The 16,163-nt window shown below is 32.1% G+C and overlaps 2 protein-coding genes across 2 annotated transcripts; both read right to left on the reverse strand.

Moving 5' to 3' along the window:
- Positions 1 to 1,147: 1,147 nt before the first annotated feature.
- Positions 1,148 to 1,704, reverse strand: LOC148190569 (uncharacterized; the record flags this gene model as incomplete). The annotated part of the gene is made up of 2 exons (XM_088102807.1): positions 1,296 to 1,704; positions 1,148 to 1,206 (listed from the first exon to the last, which is right to left on the reverse strand). Coding segments are annotated over exons 1-2 (372 nt in total), but the record flags the coding sequence as incomplete, so codon positions are not given.
- A 4,743-nt stretch (positions 1,705 to 6,447) lies between these two features.
- On the reverse strand, positions 6,448 to 9,691 carry LOC124826542 (protein mago nashi homolog). Its single transcript, XM_047299377.2, has 3 exons — positions 9,338 to 9,691; positions 9,068 to 9,244; positions 6,448 to 6,711 (listed from the first exon to the last, which is right to left on the reverse strand). Exons 1-3 carry the CDS (start codon positions 9,554 to 9,556, stop codon positions 6,652 to 6,654), a joined length of 456 nt encoding a protein of 151 aa, XP_047155333.1. The 5' UTR covers positions 9,557 to 9,691; the 3' UTR covers positions 6,448 to 6,651.
- Positions 9,692 to 16,163: the final 6,472 nt, after the last annotated feature.

Below are 16,163 nucleotides of genomic sequence, written 5' to 3' on the forward strand. Positions count from 1 at the left end.
TATAATTATATAAAATACTTTTCTATTAAAATGAAAAAAAGACTTCTCTGATTATTATGATATTTAATCTTTCAATTGATTTTTTTTTTCATAAAAGACGAAAGGTATCCAAACTATAAACTAAGAAATTGATATTTACTTCTTCGTTAATATTAATATACTAATTAATAACAAGCATTTATTTTTATAGTTTTATTTTCCATCTGAATCTAATGCATCCTAAATGCAAGAAAATGAGTGTCCCTGTTAAATTTCAAAGACACACTAGCTAAAGTACATTAACCATGTATAATTTATCATTCAAACAAACTCTATGTACATACATGCCCGCAACAAGTCTAAAGAGAACCAATATATATACACAAAAACTGAAATTTACCAACAATACTAATGCCAGAACATCTCAAATAACATTACAATATCACTTAACCTAATTTGATTAAAAAATGTTAGCCTGTTTGATTTTGGAGTTAAAACAATTTTATGTAGCTATCATGCATAAATTACATTACTTCGAAATAAATTTTAAACAAAAATCAATATTACAAATTATGACCTAAACACAGGTTCTATTTCTATTTTATTCTCCTGACTATATAATAATAGTTCAAAATGCAAGAAAATGAAATCAAAATTATCATTCCACGTGGGTACGACCAAGCAGAAGCATTAGTGCCTTTAGATTCGTATAAGAGCCTCTAAGTTTTCACTGAAATACAACCTAATGTGATTTTTAGATTGTCAAACAACAATTTTGACAATCTATTATACAAAGGCAAACCCGGTAATCATTGACCCCCCAGCCTAAATGGTGGTATCCCTGCTTTCTTCAACTGATTATTATGCCTCCTATAAATGAATCCCATGCTTGATCAAGCTACTCTCATATATCACAGGCACATAACAGTCAATCAAAATAACTTGTCCCAAGTGCATATAACAGTCAACAAACAGCAACAAAACTTGAAACTATCAAATTTGTCATTAAAATAAATACAAGGTATTTGCTATTTTTTTATAATGTTCACCTTATTAGATGCAGTACTAATTTGTTGGTAGAATCAACATAATTCAAACCACTTCAAAATTACTTTCAAGCAAAAAGATTTCTCGCACACAAAATGAAATAAGAATGAGAATGAAATACCTGGAAAGATATTTCCCGAATTCCATTTCCAATTGCTAACCTTTTGTGTTCTATTCCATCTGCTATCACCAAAATTTCAATCAAATCAAATTAATCATAAAAAACAGTAAATCAAAATCTTAATTGAAAAACATTTAGAGAAATATACCTTCCGCCGAGTCGAACAACAACTTGCGTTTCCTAAAACAATGCTTTTGCCGTTCAGGGGAGAGACGGACAGAGAAGAAGCTTCCAAGTGCAAAAACCGCACTAACAGAGGGTGTGACTAGTCCATTGTCAGTAACAGAGAGGGGTGAACCAGGAAGAGAACTGACGTAGCAGACAAAGTCCGGCGATGCAGCAAATAAACGACACTCTGCGGCGAGACGTGACGGATAGACTGCGTGGCCAATTCGGAGAAGGAGTGCAAAGAGATGCCATGATTTCTCTTCAAGATCGAGTTCAAATTCACACTCAGCCATGGATCCAGATTCGGATCTCTGCGTGCAATGCAATGTGGTGCTGGTTTGGAGGAAGAGAGAGAGAGAGAAGCGGGAAGAGAAAGAAAGAAAAGAGTGTTTTGATTGGGGGTTTTGTGTTTGGACAAAGTTTCCCGCTTCTTTTTGAGAAAGAATCCTATGCAGACATGAAAACTGAGGCACACCTGTAACCCCAAATGCTAACAGTCCGATATAGTGATAAACATAAGTAAGAGTAAAATGTTTTCTCAGTTTTAATCAGCTTTTCAAAATTATAAAATAAAACTGATCTTGGTTTAAAAATTATAATAAATTATGGTAGTAGATTATAAGTTTTAAATTTGAGTTCTATAAATTTTTTCATTGAGACTGTAGTGCTATAATATAAATAAAATTTAAGATCTAAAATTTTAGTGTAAATTATGTGTTTTAAAAGCAACTTTTCTAAAATTTGTTCAAAAAATATTAAAACATGATTTTACAACACTTACATTAAAATAAAAATTATAATTGGATTTTTATATAATACTAAGACAAAAAAATTACATTACGTGTGCATTTAAAGAAATATAAGAATTTAAGATAATTTAGGTTTGTATTAATTAATTGAATATTTTACTACCAAATTAGAATTCAAATTCCTTTGGAATAAAATAATTACCTTTTACTTTAAAACATATTTAGGTTTGTATTATTGTTTTTTATTACAAACGGTAATATGTGTAATTTTAGTTCTTGTATTAATTATTGTTTATTATTAAATTATTAAATTGTAACTATTTAAAAATGTGTTGGTATTAAGAAAATAATAGTTAATTTAACACTAAAAATGTAAAATCGTAACCAAAATAGTTAAAATGATAAAAATATTTAAATTTATAAGAACTAGATAATTATGTAATCACCTTAATATAAAAATAATAAAAAATTGTTTAATCAATTTTTATTTCTACAATAATATATATATATATATATATATGTGTGCGCGCGTGTAGATTTAAAATATTTATTAATATATTAAATAATAATTTACATTTTAGTATTAAATTAATTACAATTAATAATAAATTTTAAAAATTAGCATAAAAATAGAGCATTAAAATTAAATATGACTATGTTCATAAAAGCTTAAAATGTGTTTTAGTTTAACAACGATTCATACATACACATTTAATTTTAATATAATGTATAACTCAATTGTAAATTTTAATTCTATAACCATCATACCAAATATTACATTCAACATACAATAACTACTAAATCTCAACTACTAAATCTTGAAGAATATATAATTTCTAATTAGAACAAATATTTTGTATATTTAACCATTTATTTCAACATTACAAAAACATTATGTAACATCCCAAAATACAGTAATTACCATAAATCAGAATTAATTACCATTAACAGTAAACACTGCAGTCTTTATAATTAACAGAGTTCAAAAGCCGAACGGCTTAAGGTGCAGAATTACAATATACAAAACGAAATCAGTGAAAGCTAATAACGAACGGTTTTACAAAATAAAATAACCGAACGTATAAACCAAAAGCGGACGTCCTAAACTAGAAAGAAAAGACGGACGTCCTACTACTCCGCTTTCACTTCCACTTCAACTAAGTTTTCCTCCTCGATAACGTCTTCCAGAGTTGTCTCGCCTTCTGCTCACATCCACACGGATGATCATTGCAAGACAGGACGAACGTACATAGACAAATGGACAACACAAGGAAAAACGAAAGGGTAAGCTTATATAATTTAATTCATACAAACAACACATACAATGAACATATCATTCCACACAAGCACATAGTTTAACATATAACATCATGTAACATCTATAAATATATATATATAAGACGACCGTCCGGACTGTATGATCTGTGTAGTTACAAGCGTCCTTGCACCCGAGTGATGTAGTAACTGATACACTCTAAACAGCTGCCACTCGAGGTTAGTCCGTTCTTACGTCGCCCATGTTAACTTATGGACTAAGGACCTCCTGTCGTTCCCACACATGAACTACCCTCTTCTACGTGAAGAAGAGTATCACGGAACATCAGGATGGACAGTGAGTCTTAACTTATCCACAATCATACTTTACCAAATTTAATATTTAACATATCTGAGACGTTCCTCCCTGGAACGCTCGTCCAAAATCCATCATCATAAAATCAATCAATGTAGTGTTCGCACTGTAATTTCTTATAATTTATTATCATTCTCATCTTTAACTTTAAGAGCATAAAAGGACGAACGTTCAGTCCTTTGAAGGATTAGGACGAACGTCCAAATAAGGCACTGGATGGACGAACGTGACTTTCTATTTGGTCAGTTAAATGAACTGACTCAATTGAAGGTGTACTGATACTTAAAAAAATTTCATAATAAAGATCTTGGACCAGATTTAATATAAGAAGGATGGTCAATAATACTTAGAAATTTTCCTTGAAGAATTTTGCATATGAAAGACCGATACTAGTATGTGAACGAACGTAAGAAGATGAATATTTTAATACTTGAACGAACGCTTGGTAGATAACCGAGCATCAATTGTGACGAACGCTTGGTAGAAGACCGAGCGCTACTCAGGACGAACGTTCGGTATAAGACCGATCGTTACTTATTTCAGTATTCTTTAATTTAAGGCGTACGACATCTCTATGCTGAGCCGAACGCTCAAACATAGTAATTCAAATGAGGACGCTCGTTCTCAAACCGAATTCTTCCCAAATGAAAGAATTATACTTTAAGTCTTTTTAGGGAAACCGAACAGTATAAGACCGTACGATGACGAGCGTAATTTATCATAAGGAAATTATCATATCCAGATTTTTCAACTATCTTAACTTTGACATTTTTCATACGATTCATACTTTATAAAATCATATCCACATTAATTTACATACTTTATAGAATTCATTCATATCATCAAATCCAACTATACACTACTCCTCCATCTTTCATACGTATCAAAATCAACATGCACTACAACCAAATCAGAAATCACATTCATTCAGTACAACAGGGTTCGTTCATACATACAAATCAATACATATACATATATATTTCATACAGTCAATCCATATCATGCTTTCATATAATCATACAAGTATAAATTAAATATATAAGCTTCCCTTACCCGGATCAATGCAGGAAACTTCCTAACACAAGATTTTGCTTTCGTCCAACTAACATTATTCTACCCTCAATGCCTCTTGGCTCTTCTTAAAACAAATCTAACCACAGAAACATGAAATCCTTTAGACTACTCGTTTGCATGCAGCCAAAAGCCTAGTTTCCAGAAAACCTAAGGACGAGCTACTGGAGAAGAACTTACCAGTTTCCGTTCTTGAAACTGTTCGGTCCAATGTGTAGCTCTCAGCTCAGCGAACGCTCCTACGGTGCTGAAACGTGATCGGAGGTGAATCGTGAGAATTACAGTAGAGAGAAGTTGGGAGTTCTAGAGAGAAGGTGGAGAAAATGAAGGGTTGAGTTCAGAGGTAGAAGATGAGTGCGTGCAGGTGAGAGAGAGTTTTTCCAAAAACTCAGTTTTGTTAAATCCACGTTCGTTTGGACGAACGTCTCCTCTGCCGACACCTGCACACCCACTCTGACTTTGGAAACTTCTCTCGTGACACGTGGCGTACGTGCATGCGGTGCAAAGTGCGTTTTTAATGATACAGATGAATGATGTGGTACGGTTTTTAGTGCACAGCAGAGTGATGTATCAGATTAGGGAGTGGGTTTTCAAAGGGGATAAGCATTGATGTGGTGTACATTAATTTGATGTGACAGATAATTGCAGTGTTAATTTTCTGGGTCTCACACATTACATATGGTATATACATAAATTTAATTATTATTATTATAAATTTTAATATTCACAGGTTTATTTATAATTAAATATTTTATATGTTACAATAAAATTGATTAATTATTTTTTTATTTTGAAACTCTTTATTTAAATATTATATTTATAACTATAAATAATTATAATATTTAAACATAATTATGTAAATATTTTTAAAAATATAATAATGATTATATTAATTTTTAATACAAGTTTTTGAAAAAAGAGTCACAAACCTTGTAATAGTTTCAACATATGTATCTTCTCGAATAATTTATAACAACATATTTGAAAAAGATTCTCATTTAGTGTATATAATGATATTTTAAAATTATCCATTTATTTTTTATTTTTCAATATTTTACATCAAACAAGCATAAAAAATAATTTAAATATATTTTAAAAAATTTTCTTATAATTTTTAATTATAAAGTTTAATAATTCCTTAAATTATTTTTTAATATAAAGAAAAAGAACAGAGGAATTGTACACCCATGTTTTCCTAGACACATTCTAATTTGTTGTTATTATTTTAAGAGTTATAATATTATGTGTACAAATAAAATATTATAAACAATTTTTTTAGTCCAAGGATGACTATTAGATTGGTTTTTTTTTCCTTTATTACTAAGAAACCATCTTCTGTAAAAACAAAAAATCATTGTAAAAAGAATACTTACTATAAATATGTCCAAAAAGAACAAACTCGAAAACATTATATAAGGAATTGCAGTTTAAACTTTTGCACGTATCAATAGATATTTTCTCCTATTTTTCTGTCTCATCTTTGTTGTAACTTCAAGGATTTTGTTTCCTATCATTGCCACAACAAAATCTTTTTTATCCTAAATTTCTCACATTTTGAAATAAACTAAGTAAAATATTTTTCCATCTCAGAAATCGTCATAAAAGTAGCATGTACGCATCTCACGCTGACAATAATTCCAGAATATAACATTCGGGATGATTCAACTGTGAAAGCAAGGCAATGAAAGAATAATAACTCAGTCATGCATAAAATCCGATCAAATCCAATCAACACTTTTAGTACAGGGATTTCACCCTCGAATCCAAAATTCCATTTCATGAGAATATAGAACCAAATCATACTCACGATTACAAAGTCACTCTATCAGATCTTGAACTCCATTAGCAAGGCTCCAAGAGGAAGAAAGCATGATACTGAAAGCACCTTAGATAGGTTTGATCTTGAAGTGAAGTGAAATGAGAGAAAAGACAAAGCACTTCAAATCCTGTAAACAGTATATAAAAAAAACAGAACAGAAAAAGGTATTAGTTGACAAAATCTGGCATTCACATCTGCTAATAATCACAACACTACCCATCCTAAGACTTAGTGAAGTATTATCAGAAAAAGGGATTTTCAAATATCAGTTAAAACGACATTGGACTTTTGAAAATGAGATTTTTACATTATTGGCGACTTTCTCTGGTGATCTTTATTAGGTCACTTTGTCTTCATTTTTCTTTACAGTGTTATATAATATTTTTTCTAATTTTCATGGACCCTGGTCAAGGAAGCTGTTTAATTTCTCATTACTGTACTTAGAAAGGCTTTAAGATGATAAGGAGTCATAAATCTGACCTATATGCCAAGAAATTATTCCATAGGCTTATTAAAAGCCAAGACAATGGAAAATTTCTCCCAAACGACTGGAATAATTTTAACTTCTACATTAATTCTCCCTACCCAAAAGGGATCCATGAGAATGCAGCACACACTTTCAGCACAAGGATAATTTTAAGGCCAAAAGAATTTCAGCTTGATAACTAGAGAGTTATTTTCTAACTCAATGCTGACCATTTAATACAACAAATTACATAACCACAAGCCAGTTGTTTTTTTATTTAATCTAAAACCACTTGAAGTAAGTTCACAACACCAAAGAAGAGTCCTTCATTTGTCTTCAACTGGACACATCATAAAACTGGCCCAATGCAAAGCTCAAGCTATGACCAAGAACAGCATTTCAGAATGATTCATGATGATATATTTCCTCACTCAAAAAATAAATAAATAAATAACAGTAATTACTCAGGATAATTTAGAAAGCATTCTGGAAGGATGTAACAAAGAACAGAACCATCAAGAGTAACTCATGCTCTGATATTATCACCATTAATTATTAGAAGTGATGAAGTATTGTAATAGAAGACATAAGTTTTATCTGCTTCCGCATAAAATTACAACTGGCCTGTATAAGAACCAATCAAACAGCTTAGGAACTTTGAACAAAGGCAGTAAGTTGATCCCAAACCACATTAGTCAAATAAACAATCTTCCTCATTCTATCGCCTCAGCAAATGGCTCTAAGTTGATCCCAAACCACAAGTAAGGCACACATATTTGCCCAAGGGCCATGAATAATGTGGACTTCATTATTTCAGGTCAACACCACCCATTGTTTGGACTACTACTGAATTTCCTAGTCTCCTTCACAGCCACCTAGATCACTCCAGTCTGTCAAAGATTCAAAGCTCTAAAAAACGGTTTTGAGCAATGCAAGTTACAGTGCTTAAGGTATGAATCATGTCAACTAGAGAGCACATTCAGGCTTCCTTAGACAGGACAAGAGTCAAACTACGTCATATAAACTTTTGTTACTCATTCTAATGTAAAGGGATCAGGTCATGTTCCAACATCATCCGGTATTTTGTTACACAATGATGAATTATACAATTTCCAAGTACTGGGATGCAATAATCCCAACAAACTTCGGCATATTTCCTTTCCTTCCAAGTCTGACAAAGACACTATTAACTGAAACATTAAACATACAACCTTGTCTCAGTGGCATGCGTGGCCAATACCTAAGGCCTATTGCTGTCATGTGTATTGTGTGAAATGAGCATTGCACTCTTACAAAAAAAGTAATAATAAAAATTCCTAAAGTCTATAATAACCTCTTTATTGGAGTTAACTAGGTAGCTTATATTCATGTATTTCAAGATAAGAAAATCACATATAAAATATTATAGAAGAATAAGTCAACCAAAGAAACAATGAACCGTTGTGCAATCACTCATAGAAGATTGTTGAAACACACTAATATAGTATTTCCATGTATTACTTTATTATACTTGTTCCAGGCCAAATAGGGGTCTTCTATCAGCTGTAGTTTCCATGACCTAGAAGTCTCCAATCCATAGTTTTAACCCTGATTGCTATAAAATCATTTATTCAACAACTACCTAGTTCTTTAGATCCTTAACTAAGATACACCTATTTGTTTTTCTCAACAATCACCCCAATAACCATTTCACCCCACAACAAACAGAGCATCACGGTTATTTGGCATATTTAATTTGGGTTTACATGCTATCATCAAATAACTGTTCCAACATCTCTTAGTCCAACTTATCAAGTCGTGAATACAACAAGTATCAACTGAGAAAAAGAAAGCCTGGAAATTTCAGTATTCATGCTTCTTCACTGAAAAGGTAAGCCAAACACCACTGCTTCTTGCCATTTGTGAGAGAAAATTGTGAGAACATCTTTCATGGTCAACAAATTATTATCCATCAAATTGAGCATGCGCAATTCAAAACCTTAAATAGATCAATCAAAACTCTAAACCACAATTTCACCTGAACAAGGTAGTAAAAGATACGAAGTCCTTCCGGGTCAGCACTGCTCTGAACATCCACCAAAGATCCAATTTTCGAGGTCGTGAACGATATGTGCTCATTCCCCATAACAATTTCCAGCTCCTGTCGCCCCACCCGGTCCGGTTCTGGCCAGTTGTTATCATCTTCCTTCATAATCTACACACCAAACAAATAAACAAACTAACCAAACAACGAAGAATTCACAAAAAGACGGTTAACTTAGTTGGTGAGTCTGTAAATTAGGGTTACCTCGCTTTCGGATATGATGCGACGGCACTCGCGGAGAACGGCGGGAGTGAGGTAAACCTCCTTGCGGATGATGGTGTCGTTTTTGTAGTTGGAGTTATTAGCGTAGCGAAGCTTCCCGTCGGGGCGAAACTCGAACTCCAAGAACTCGTGACCGAACTTCCCTTTGTGACCGACGTAGTAGCGGAGATAGAATTCGTTGTTCTCCTCTTCGCTCCCCATTGAAACCACCGCGAATCGAAACGGAGCTCTATGAGTTTCGTGGAGAACAGAGAAATTGTGAGCGTCAGAAGCTACTGAGGGTCTCTGTAGAAGGAGAAGGGCAGAAGGGTTTTTTAGGGTCCCTTTTCTGAACCATTTCAAATGAATTTCAATTTTTGTCACGTTTATAAATTTAATTTAAAAATTTAAAAATTAAAATTATTAAATTTTACAATTTTACAAATAAGTGTCATATTTAAATTTAAGTTTAATCACTAAAAATATATTTAACTTTTTTTTTCTAAATTATATTATAACTTCATAAACAAAATTAAAAATTAACGTTTTTTAATTATTTATTTTTATAAATTGTCAACTTTATTTATTTAACCAGTGAAAATACATATATTATTTTTTTATGATAATAAAAAGTAATAAAATTATTGTTATAGTTATTATTATAAGGTTTAATACATCCTTTGGTCCTTAGTTTTGGGGTTTTTGTTCAAAGTCGTCCTACATTTTAAAAAAGTTCAGTTAGGTCCATATTTCGTTAAAAAAATGTTCAAAATGGTTCTTTTGGCTTACGACGTTAAAAACATAACGGTGCAGTTGTCTCTATACCCAAAACTAAATGACATGTAAAGTTTTTGCAATAAGTGGCACATATGATATATTTGAATGTGTGAATTAAAAAAAAAAGATATAATAACTTCAGCTAGGTAATGAAATGGGTTAAATCAAATTACCCTTACCTAAGAATCCTATCGCGATTTTTGGGTTTAACAATCTGGAAATGGAAACTAATGGTGGAAACTAAGTCAAATATCTTTCATGTGGTTTTCGTTGATATCCATTTGGGACCAAAGTACACAATTTTAAATTGAAAAGGAGACCACATTGCACATTTTTTTACCAAAGGGGAAATTAAATTTAACATTACATAAACACCTGAACGTAAACATTGAGCATCAGCTTTTGCTATTGTTTCTGTCCCTGAATCGTTTGAACCCTAAACCCTTGTACCAACCACTCAATTGAATTTTGGGAAAAAATTAGGATTTGGTTCACTTGATCTTGCATCGCCGCTGGTCCAATCCACAACCTTCCCCCTTCCTTCTGGTCTCACCACCGACATACTGTCAACGGAGCCAAAGAATCTTGTGCGTCGCCTTGCCACTAACGGACGAAGCCAAGCACATTTTGTAGCCAATAAAACTACAACAACGTTGTCTAGCCCTTGATTGCGGACAAGGATTTCACTTTAGGTTCGCTTTCCCTTTCTCAAATTCATTGATTAATTCCACTATAAAAATGCAATTTCAGAGGAGACAAAAGTCTTTCAACAATCAAAATGCATCCGACATGCTATTTACATACATTGGATTTGCCCCATGATTGAATTCCTCTCTGGTCGTCTTCATCCTATTAACTATGTAATATACATCCATTAAAGTCTTAAAACTAACAATATCAGGTTTCCACCAAGTCAATTCACTTCACATTGTCACGCATCAAAGTGCACATGTCATCTAGTTTTGGTCACGGTGGCAATTGCACCGTTATATTTTTAACGCCGTAAGTCAAAAGGACCATTTTAAACATTTTTTAACGAAATATGGGCCTAAATGAACTTTTTTAAAACGTAGGACAACTTTGAACAAAAACTCTAAAACTAAGGATCAAATGATGTATTAAACCTTATTATAATGATACAATTACAAATAAATAATTTTTATAATTTTATTATAAATAAATTTTGTTTATATTGTAAATAATTTTTAATTAAAAAATAGTTAAATTTAAAATGACGGTTAAATTGAAAAAAGTTAACATTAAAAATATGCCAGTTAAATAGCAAAACAAGTAAATTAATTGTTTTAATTTAAAAAGCTTTTATTTAAAGTGTAAATTTAGAAAATAAATATGAATACAAAAGAAATCCATATATATATATATATATATTATATTATAAAATTACATAATTAATATGATGATAAATTTGAGTGATTCTATTTCGTAGTTATGATATTGTATAAATTAATGAAAAAAAAAATCACATTTACATTCTTTTTATATTTTTACTATTAAGTTTCTATTAATTATTTTAATTTATTGAGTATGAAAACTTTCTATATCTTTTAATTGAGTAAGTGTTGTTCAATTGTTTTATTAATTATGTAATATGAATGTTATATTATTATCTTCTTGTTTATTTTTCTTAACATATTAATATATTGTGTTTAATATAAAAGATAATATATTAATGTCAATATTAACTCAACTTGAGCTGTGTTAGCAAAATATCGAAGAAGAAGTTTTGATGATGTTCAAATTAAGTTGAGAGATATCAAGTTTCAAGAAGATCCTTTGAAGACTTGCATTGTTATAGAAAACTTTTTGTAATAATTGTAATTAAGTATTTAGGACTTAGGTTCTTAATGGTTTTGATTTCATGGACTTTCACATTTCAAATTTAATGTTCAAAGTCAAAAACACATTGTATTAATCAATTAAACCTAGTGAGAATCGATTAATCCATATAGGAGCTGAAAAACTCTAACTGCCTCTGCATTAATCGATTAAAACTTGCTTTAATCGATTAGCTAATCGAATAAAATGTGGATTAGTCGATTAAAATGTGGAATAAACACAAAGCACCAATTAGCTGATATTTTCATCAAAGCATTGCCTAAGGATAAATTTTATGAGCTTAAGAGGGATTTAGGAATCTTAGAAATTTCTTAGAAGTGTTTTTCTTGAAAATTTTCGTGTTTTTTCGTATTTTAGCGTATTTAATTGATTATAGGATGTTTTAATCCATTAAAAGTGTTGCCCCTGATGAGCTGTAGACTCGCATACGAAATAATCGATTAATTCAAGTTTTAATCGATTAATTAATCGATTAATTGGTGTTTTAATCGATTAAAAGTGCTCCAGTATGTTGGTTTTCAAATTTCTAGCCATTAGCAACAATCTAAAACGGCCATAAATGGCTCTATTTTGGTTCTTGATCGTTTAGGAAGCTTTCCTTACCTTATTTATACCTCATTCTTGCTTCCATACCTTACTTTGCTATCCCCAAACTCATTGTGCGTGCTTTCTTCATTTTTCTTCACTTATTCTCATCTACATTTCTGCTATAATCTTTCTTCTCCATCACCAATGGCTAAGTCATCCAGAAGAAGGAGAAGAAGAAGTATAGCATTTGAAAACAACCCTCCTCCACGTGAAGCTAATATTCAAGGGTGGATTTCAGATGTGGAAGAACAACAAGAATTCTTGCAGTTTTGGAAGGAGAGGAAAGTTCTTAAGCAAAAGTTTATTGATCTCTAATGGTTCACCTCTTATGCTTCAACTTTCCTCAACTTATCATCGAGCAAGGAGTTCAATATCTAATGGAACTTCGAGGGAGCTACTATCCCGATCTTCTCCGGGTCTTCTACTTCAACCTCAAAGTTCATGATGGCATTTTCCACACAAGAGTCAAGGGGGTCGACATTGTCCTTGACAACGACATTTGGACAAATGTCGCTCATATTCCAGTATTGCCAAACTCTCAACTTATACCAAGTGATTTTACTGAGTTTAACAAAGTCATGGTATATTGTTCTTTTTTGAAGCATCCCCAACAACACCAGAATAGTAGACTCCTTCTTGTTGGTGGCCTGAAGATGGAAGAGCATCTTCTACGTTATCTTCTTGTGTGACTTTTATGTCCAAGAGGGTCCAATCATGCCCAATGCTCTGAAGTTGATCTTATGATCATGTATGGAATACTTTAAAGTATTCCTATTAATTGGCCTCATCTCATATAGAGCATCATGTATAAGGCAAAAAGGTTGGATTTTGCTCCTCTCTTTCATCCACTATTGGTCTCTCACATCTGCGAATACAAGGGCATAAATGTCTCTAGTGAGCGCGCTGAACCTGTCCTCGCTAATCACAAAATTGGAGATAACTCACTGCGACAAATGGGATTCATCAAGCAAGGCAACTCATATATTCATTTTGATGATGTTAGTGCTCAAGTAGATGAAGAAGAAATATACAAATTCCTGACCAAACAAATGTTGCGGGGCCATCTCATGTGCAAGAAGAGTTTATTATAGCAAGCTTATCTAGGCAAGTGTATGAGATGGCAAAACTGCAAAATGCTCGCCATAAGAAAATTTGTACTCATCTCAAGAACATTGATAAGAGGATCTCGGGTTTAGAGAAACATTTTCAGGATAGTGATGAATTTTAGGTTCTCTTGTTTTTAAGATGCTTTATGTTTTTATTTGTATGCTTTGAATGTTCTTATGTGTTTAAATGTTTATTGATATCAAATAAAATATATTATGTTTGTTTACATATTATGCATACAGGCTTTTTATTAAGGAGGAGTATAATTTTAGGGGGAGATATCTTAACACAACTTTTCAATCATGATCGAAAAGGGGGGAAAAGTATTTGAAGCTTTGCTTATAATTTATCTGTGTTTATTCATTAATGCTCTTTTCTTCTATAAGTTGTGTTTTTATTCAGATTATTACTAAAAACTTTAAATTGAAGGGGGTTTTCATTATCATCAAAAAGGGGGAGAATGTTAGCAAAATGATGAAGATGAAGTTTTGAGGATGTCCAAATCAAGTCAAGAGATATCAAGTTTCAAGAAGATCATTTGAAGACTTGCATTGTTATAGAAAGCTTTTGTAATAATTGTAATTAAATATTTATGACTTAGATTCTTAGTGGTTTTGATTCCATGTACTTTCACATTTCAAATTTGATGTTTAGAGTCAAAAACGCACTGTATTAATCGATTAAACCTAGTGATAATCGATTAATACAGATAGAAGCTGAAAAACTCTGACTGTCTCTGCAATAATCAATTAAAACTGGCTTTAATCGATTATCTAATAGATTAAAATGTGGATTAATCGATTAAAGGTGACCGTTGGAGTTTTCTAGCGGTTAAAACTAGTCATTGTACTTATTTTAATCGATTAACAAGAATATTAATCGATTAAAAGCATTAAATGGCTTGAAACGAAGAACGAAAGAGTATTTGCTTGAGTCTATAAATAGGCTCTCATTTTTCTTCAACAACAATTCTTCTCTTGTGCTCTAGAACACAGAAATCATTAAGAATTGTGTGATCTTGTTCAGCTAAAGAAACTCTTGTCCGTGGAGCTGTTGAAGTGCTACTACGGTGATAGAGGAATAACTGGTTCATCCTTGGTGCGTCTGAGGAAGTGTTTGGAAGAGAAAATCATCCTTCGTGAAGTATTCGAAGGAAGTGTTTCATCCTTTGTGAAGACTCAAAGGAGGTGCAAGTTCATCTCTTGTGGTATCAAGAAAGGTGGTTTCTAAACTTTTACAAATTGTTTCTTTGTGATTGTAATTTGTAATTGTTTTGTGATTAGTGAACTGTTTATCTTGATTTGAGATAAGCGACTGGATGTAGGATTGGTAAGATCCGAACCAGGATAAAGTCATCTGTGCAAATCTCTTTCAACCTCACTCTCTTTACTTTGTCTTTATTATCTTCTTAGTATGTAAAATTGAGGAGAAATATTAAAAGGCACACGTTCGTTTTAAAAAACCAATTCACCCTCCCCCCTTTTGGTTTGTTATTCCACGCTAACCATTCCGCTGTAGCCGCTCTGACAAGCTGAACAACCAAGGATTTGAGTTCTTTCCAAAACTTACAACAAATCCAAAATTGGATTTTCTATAAGATACAAATGAATGACTCTCAACGAGAGGATATGTGTTCAAATACAATACAATCTTAACATTTGAAAGTGTTTATCTTTTTAAAAAGATTTTTCTCTCAAAAGATATTGAGTGTTAGACGATGTAAGAACACTTTGAGTTTTTCCCTATTTTCTTGTTGCTTTTCTTCTTATGTTATTATACGCTTTTTCATCAATAACGTCTTCTCTTTGAGCTTTCTTCTATGTATAGCTTCTCTTGTAAGATGATCATTGGACATGATACCACGTACCTCACCCTTCTCTATTTAAAATTCGATGGTTATTAAAGTGACATGATAACTCCCAGTACATAATCCATACATCAATACATACACTACTGAAATCACTACGAGAAACTTCTCATTGAAATTCCTTCCACAACATTCAACATACTTACTCACAACAATGTCATCAATCCATAATATATATTAAACATACCTCATATCCATATTAATCCATCCCAAACAAATCAAAACATCAAAAGATCATAACATATACACTAGCACTAAAAAATGGCGCTCCACATTAGACATTTTTTGCAAAAAATGGCGCTCAACAAAAGTTTTGACACTCATCACCAATCCTTTCGCGAAAGGTGGCTCTCAATGATCGTCCTAATGCTCAACCCCATTCTTCTCGAAAACATCGCGCTAAGCGACACCCTTCTATCGCTCAGGAACATGGAATTAAATTGTTGCGGACCTACAATGAAAAGTGGAGCCCAGTGGTGCCCTACCACCGAAGCGTTCACATTTTTGTGCGCTCAGCTACCTAGAGCTAAAATTCTTCCAGACTTACACAATGAACTAAAGTTTAGCACTAGATTGCGATTACACGTTGCATTAGATTTTAGAATATTTAAAACTGTGATTTAGAAAAAAAAA

Source organism: Vigna umbellata, unplaced genomic scaffold (genome assembly GCF_029865625.1).
Source record: "Vigna umbellata cultivar VRB3 unplaced genomic scaffold, Vumbellata_1.0 scaffold_757, whole genome shotgun sequence".
NCBI classification, from domain to species: domain Eukaryota; kingdom Viridiplantae; phylum Streptophyta; class Magnoliopsida; order Fabales; family Fabaceae; genus Vigna; species Vigna umbellata.

What these genes read in the sequence shown, in the direction of transcription:
- LOC124826542 (XM_047299377.2), bottom strand. Translation starts at nt 9,556, where the DNA reads ATGGGGAGCGAAGAGGAGAACAACGAATTCTATCTCCGCTACTACGTC. An exon ending in GCATCATATCCGAAAGCGAG is followed by an intron (nt 9,245 to 9,337) that starts GTAACCCTAATT and finishes TTTGGTGTGTAG; the next exon opens with ATTATGAAGGAAGATGATAA. An exon ending in TCTTTTACTACCTTGTTCAG is followed by an intron (nt 6,712 to 9,067) that starts GTGAAATTGTGG and finishes TACTGTTTACAG; the next exon opens with GATTTGAAGTGCTTTGTCTT.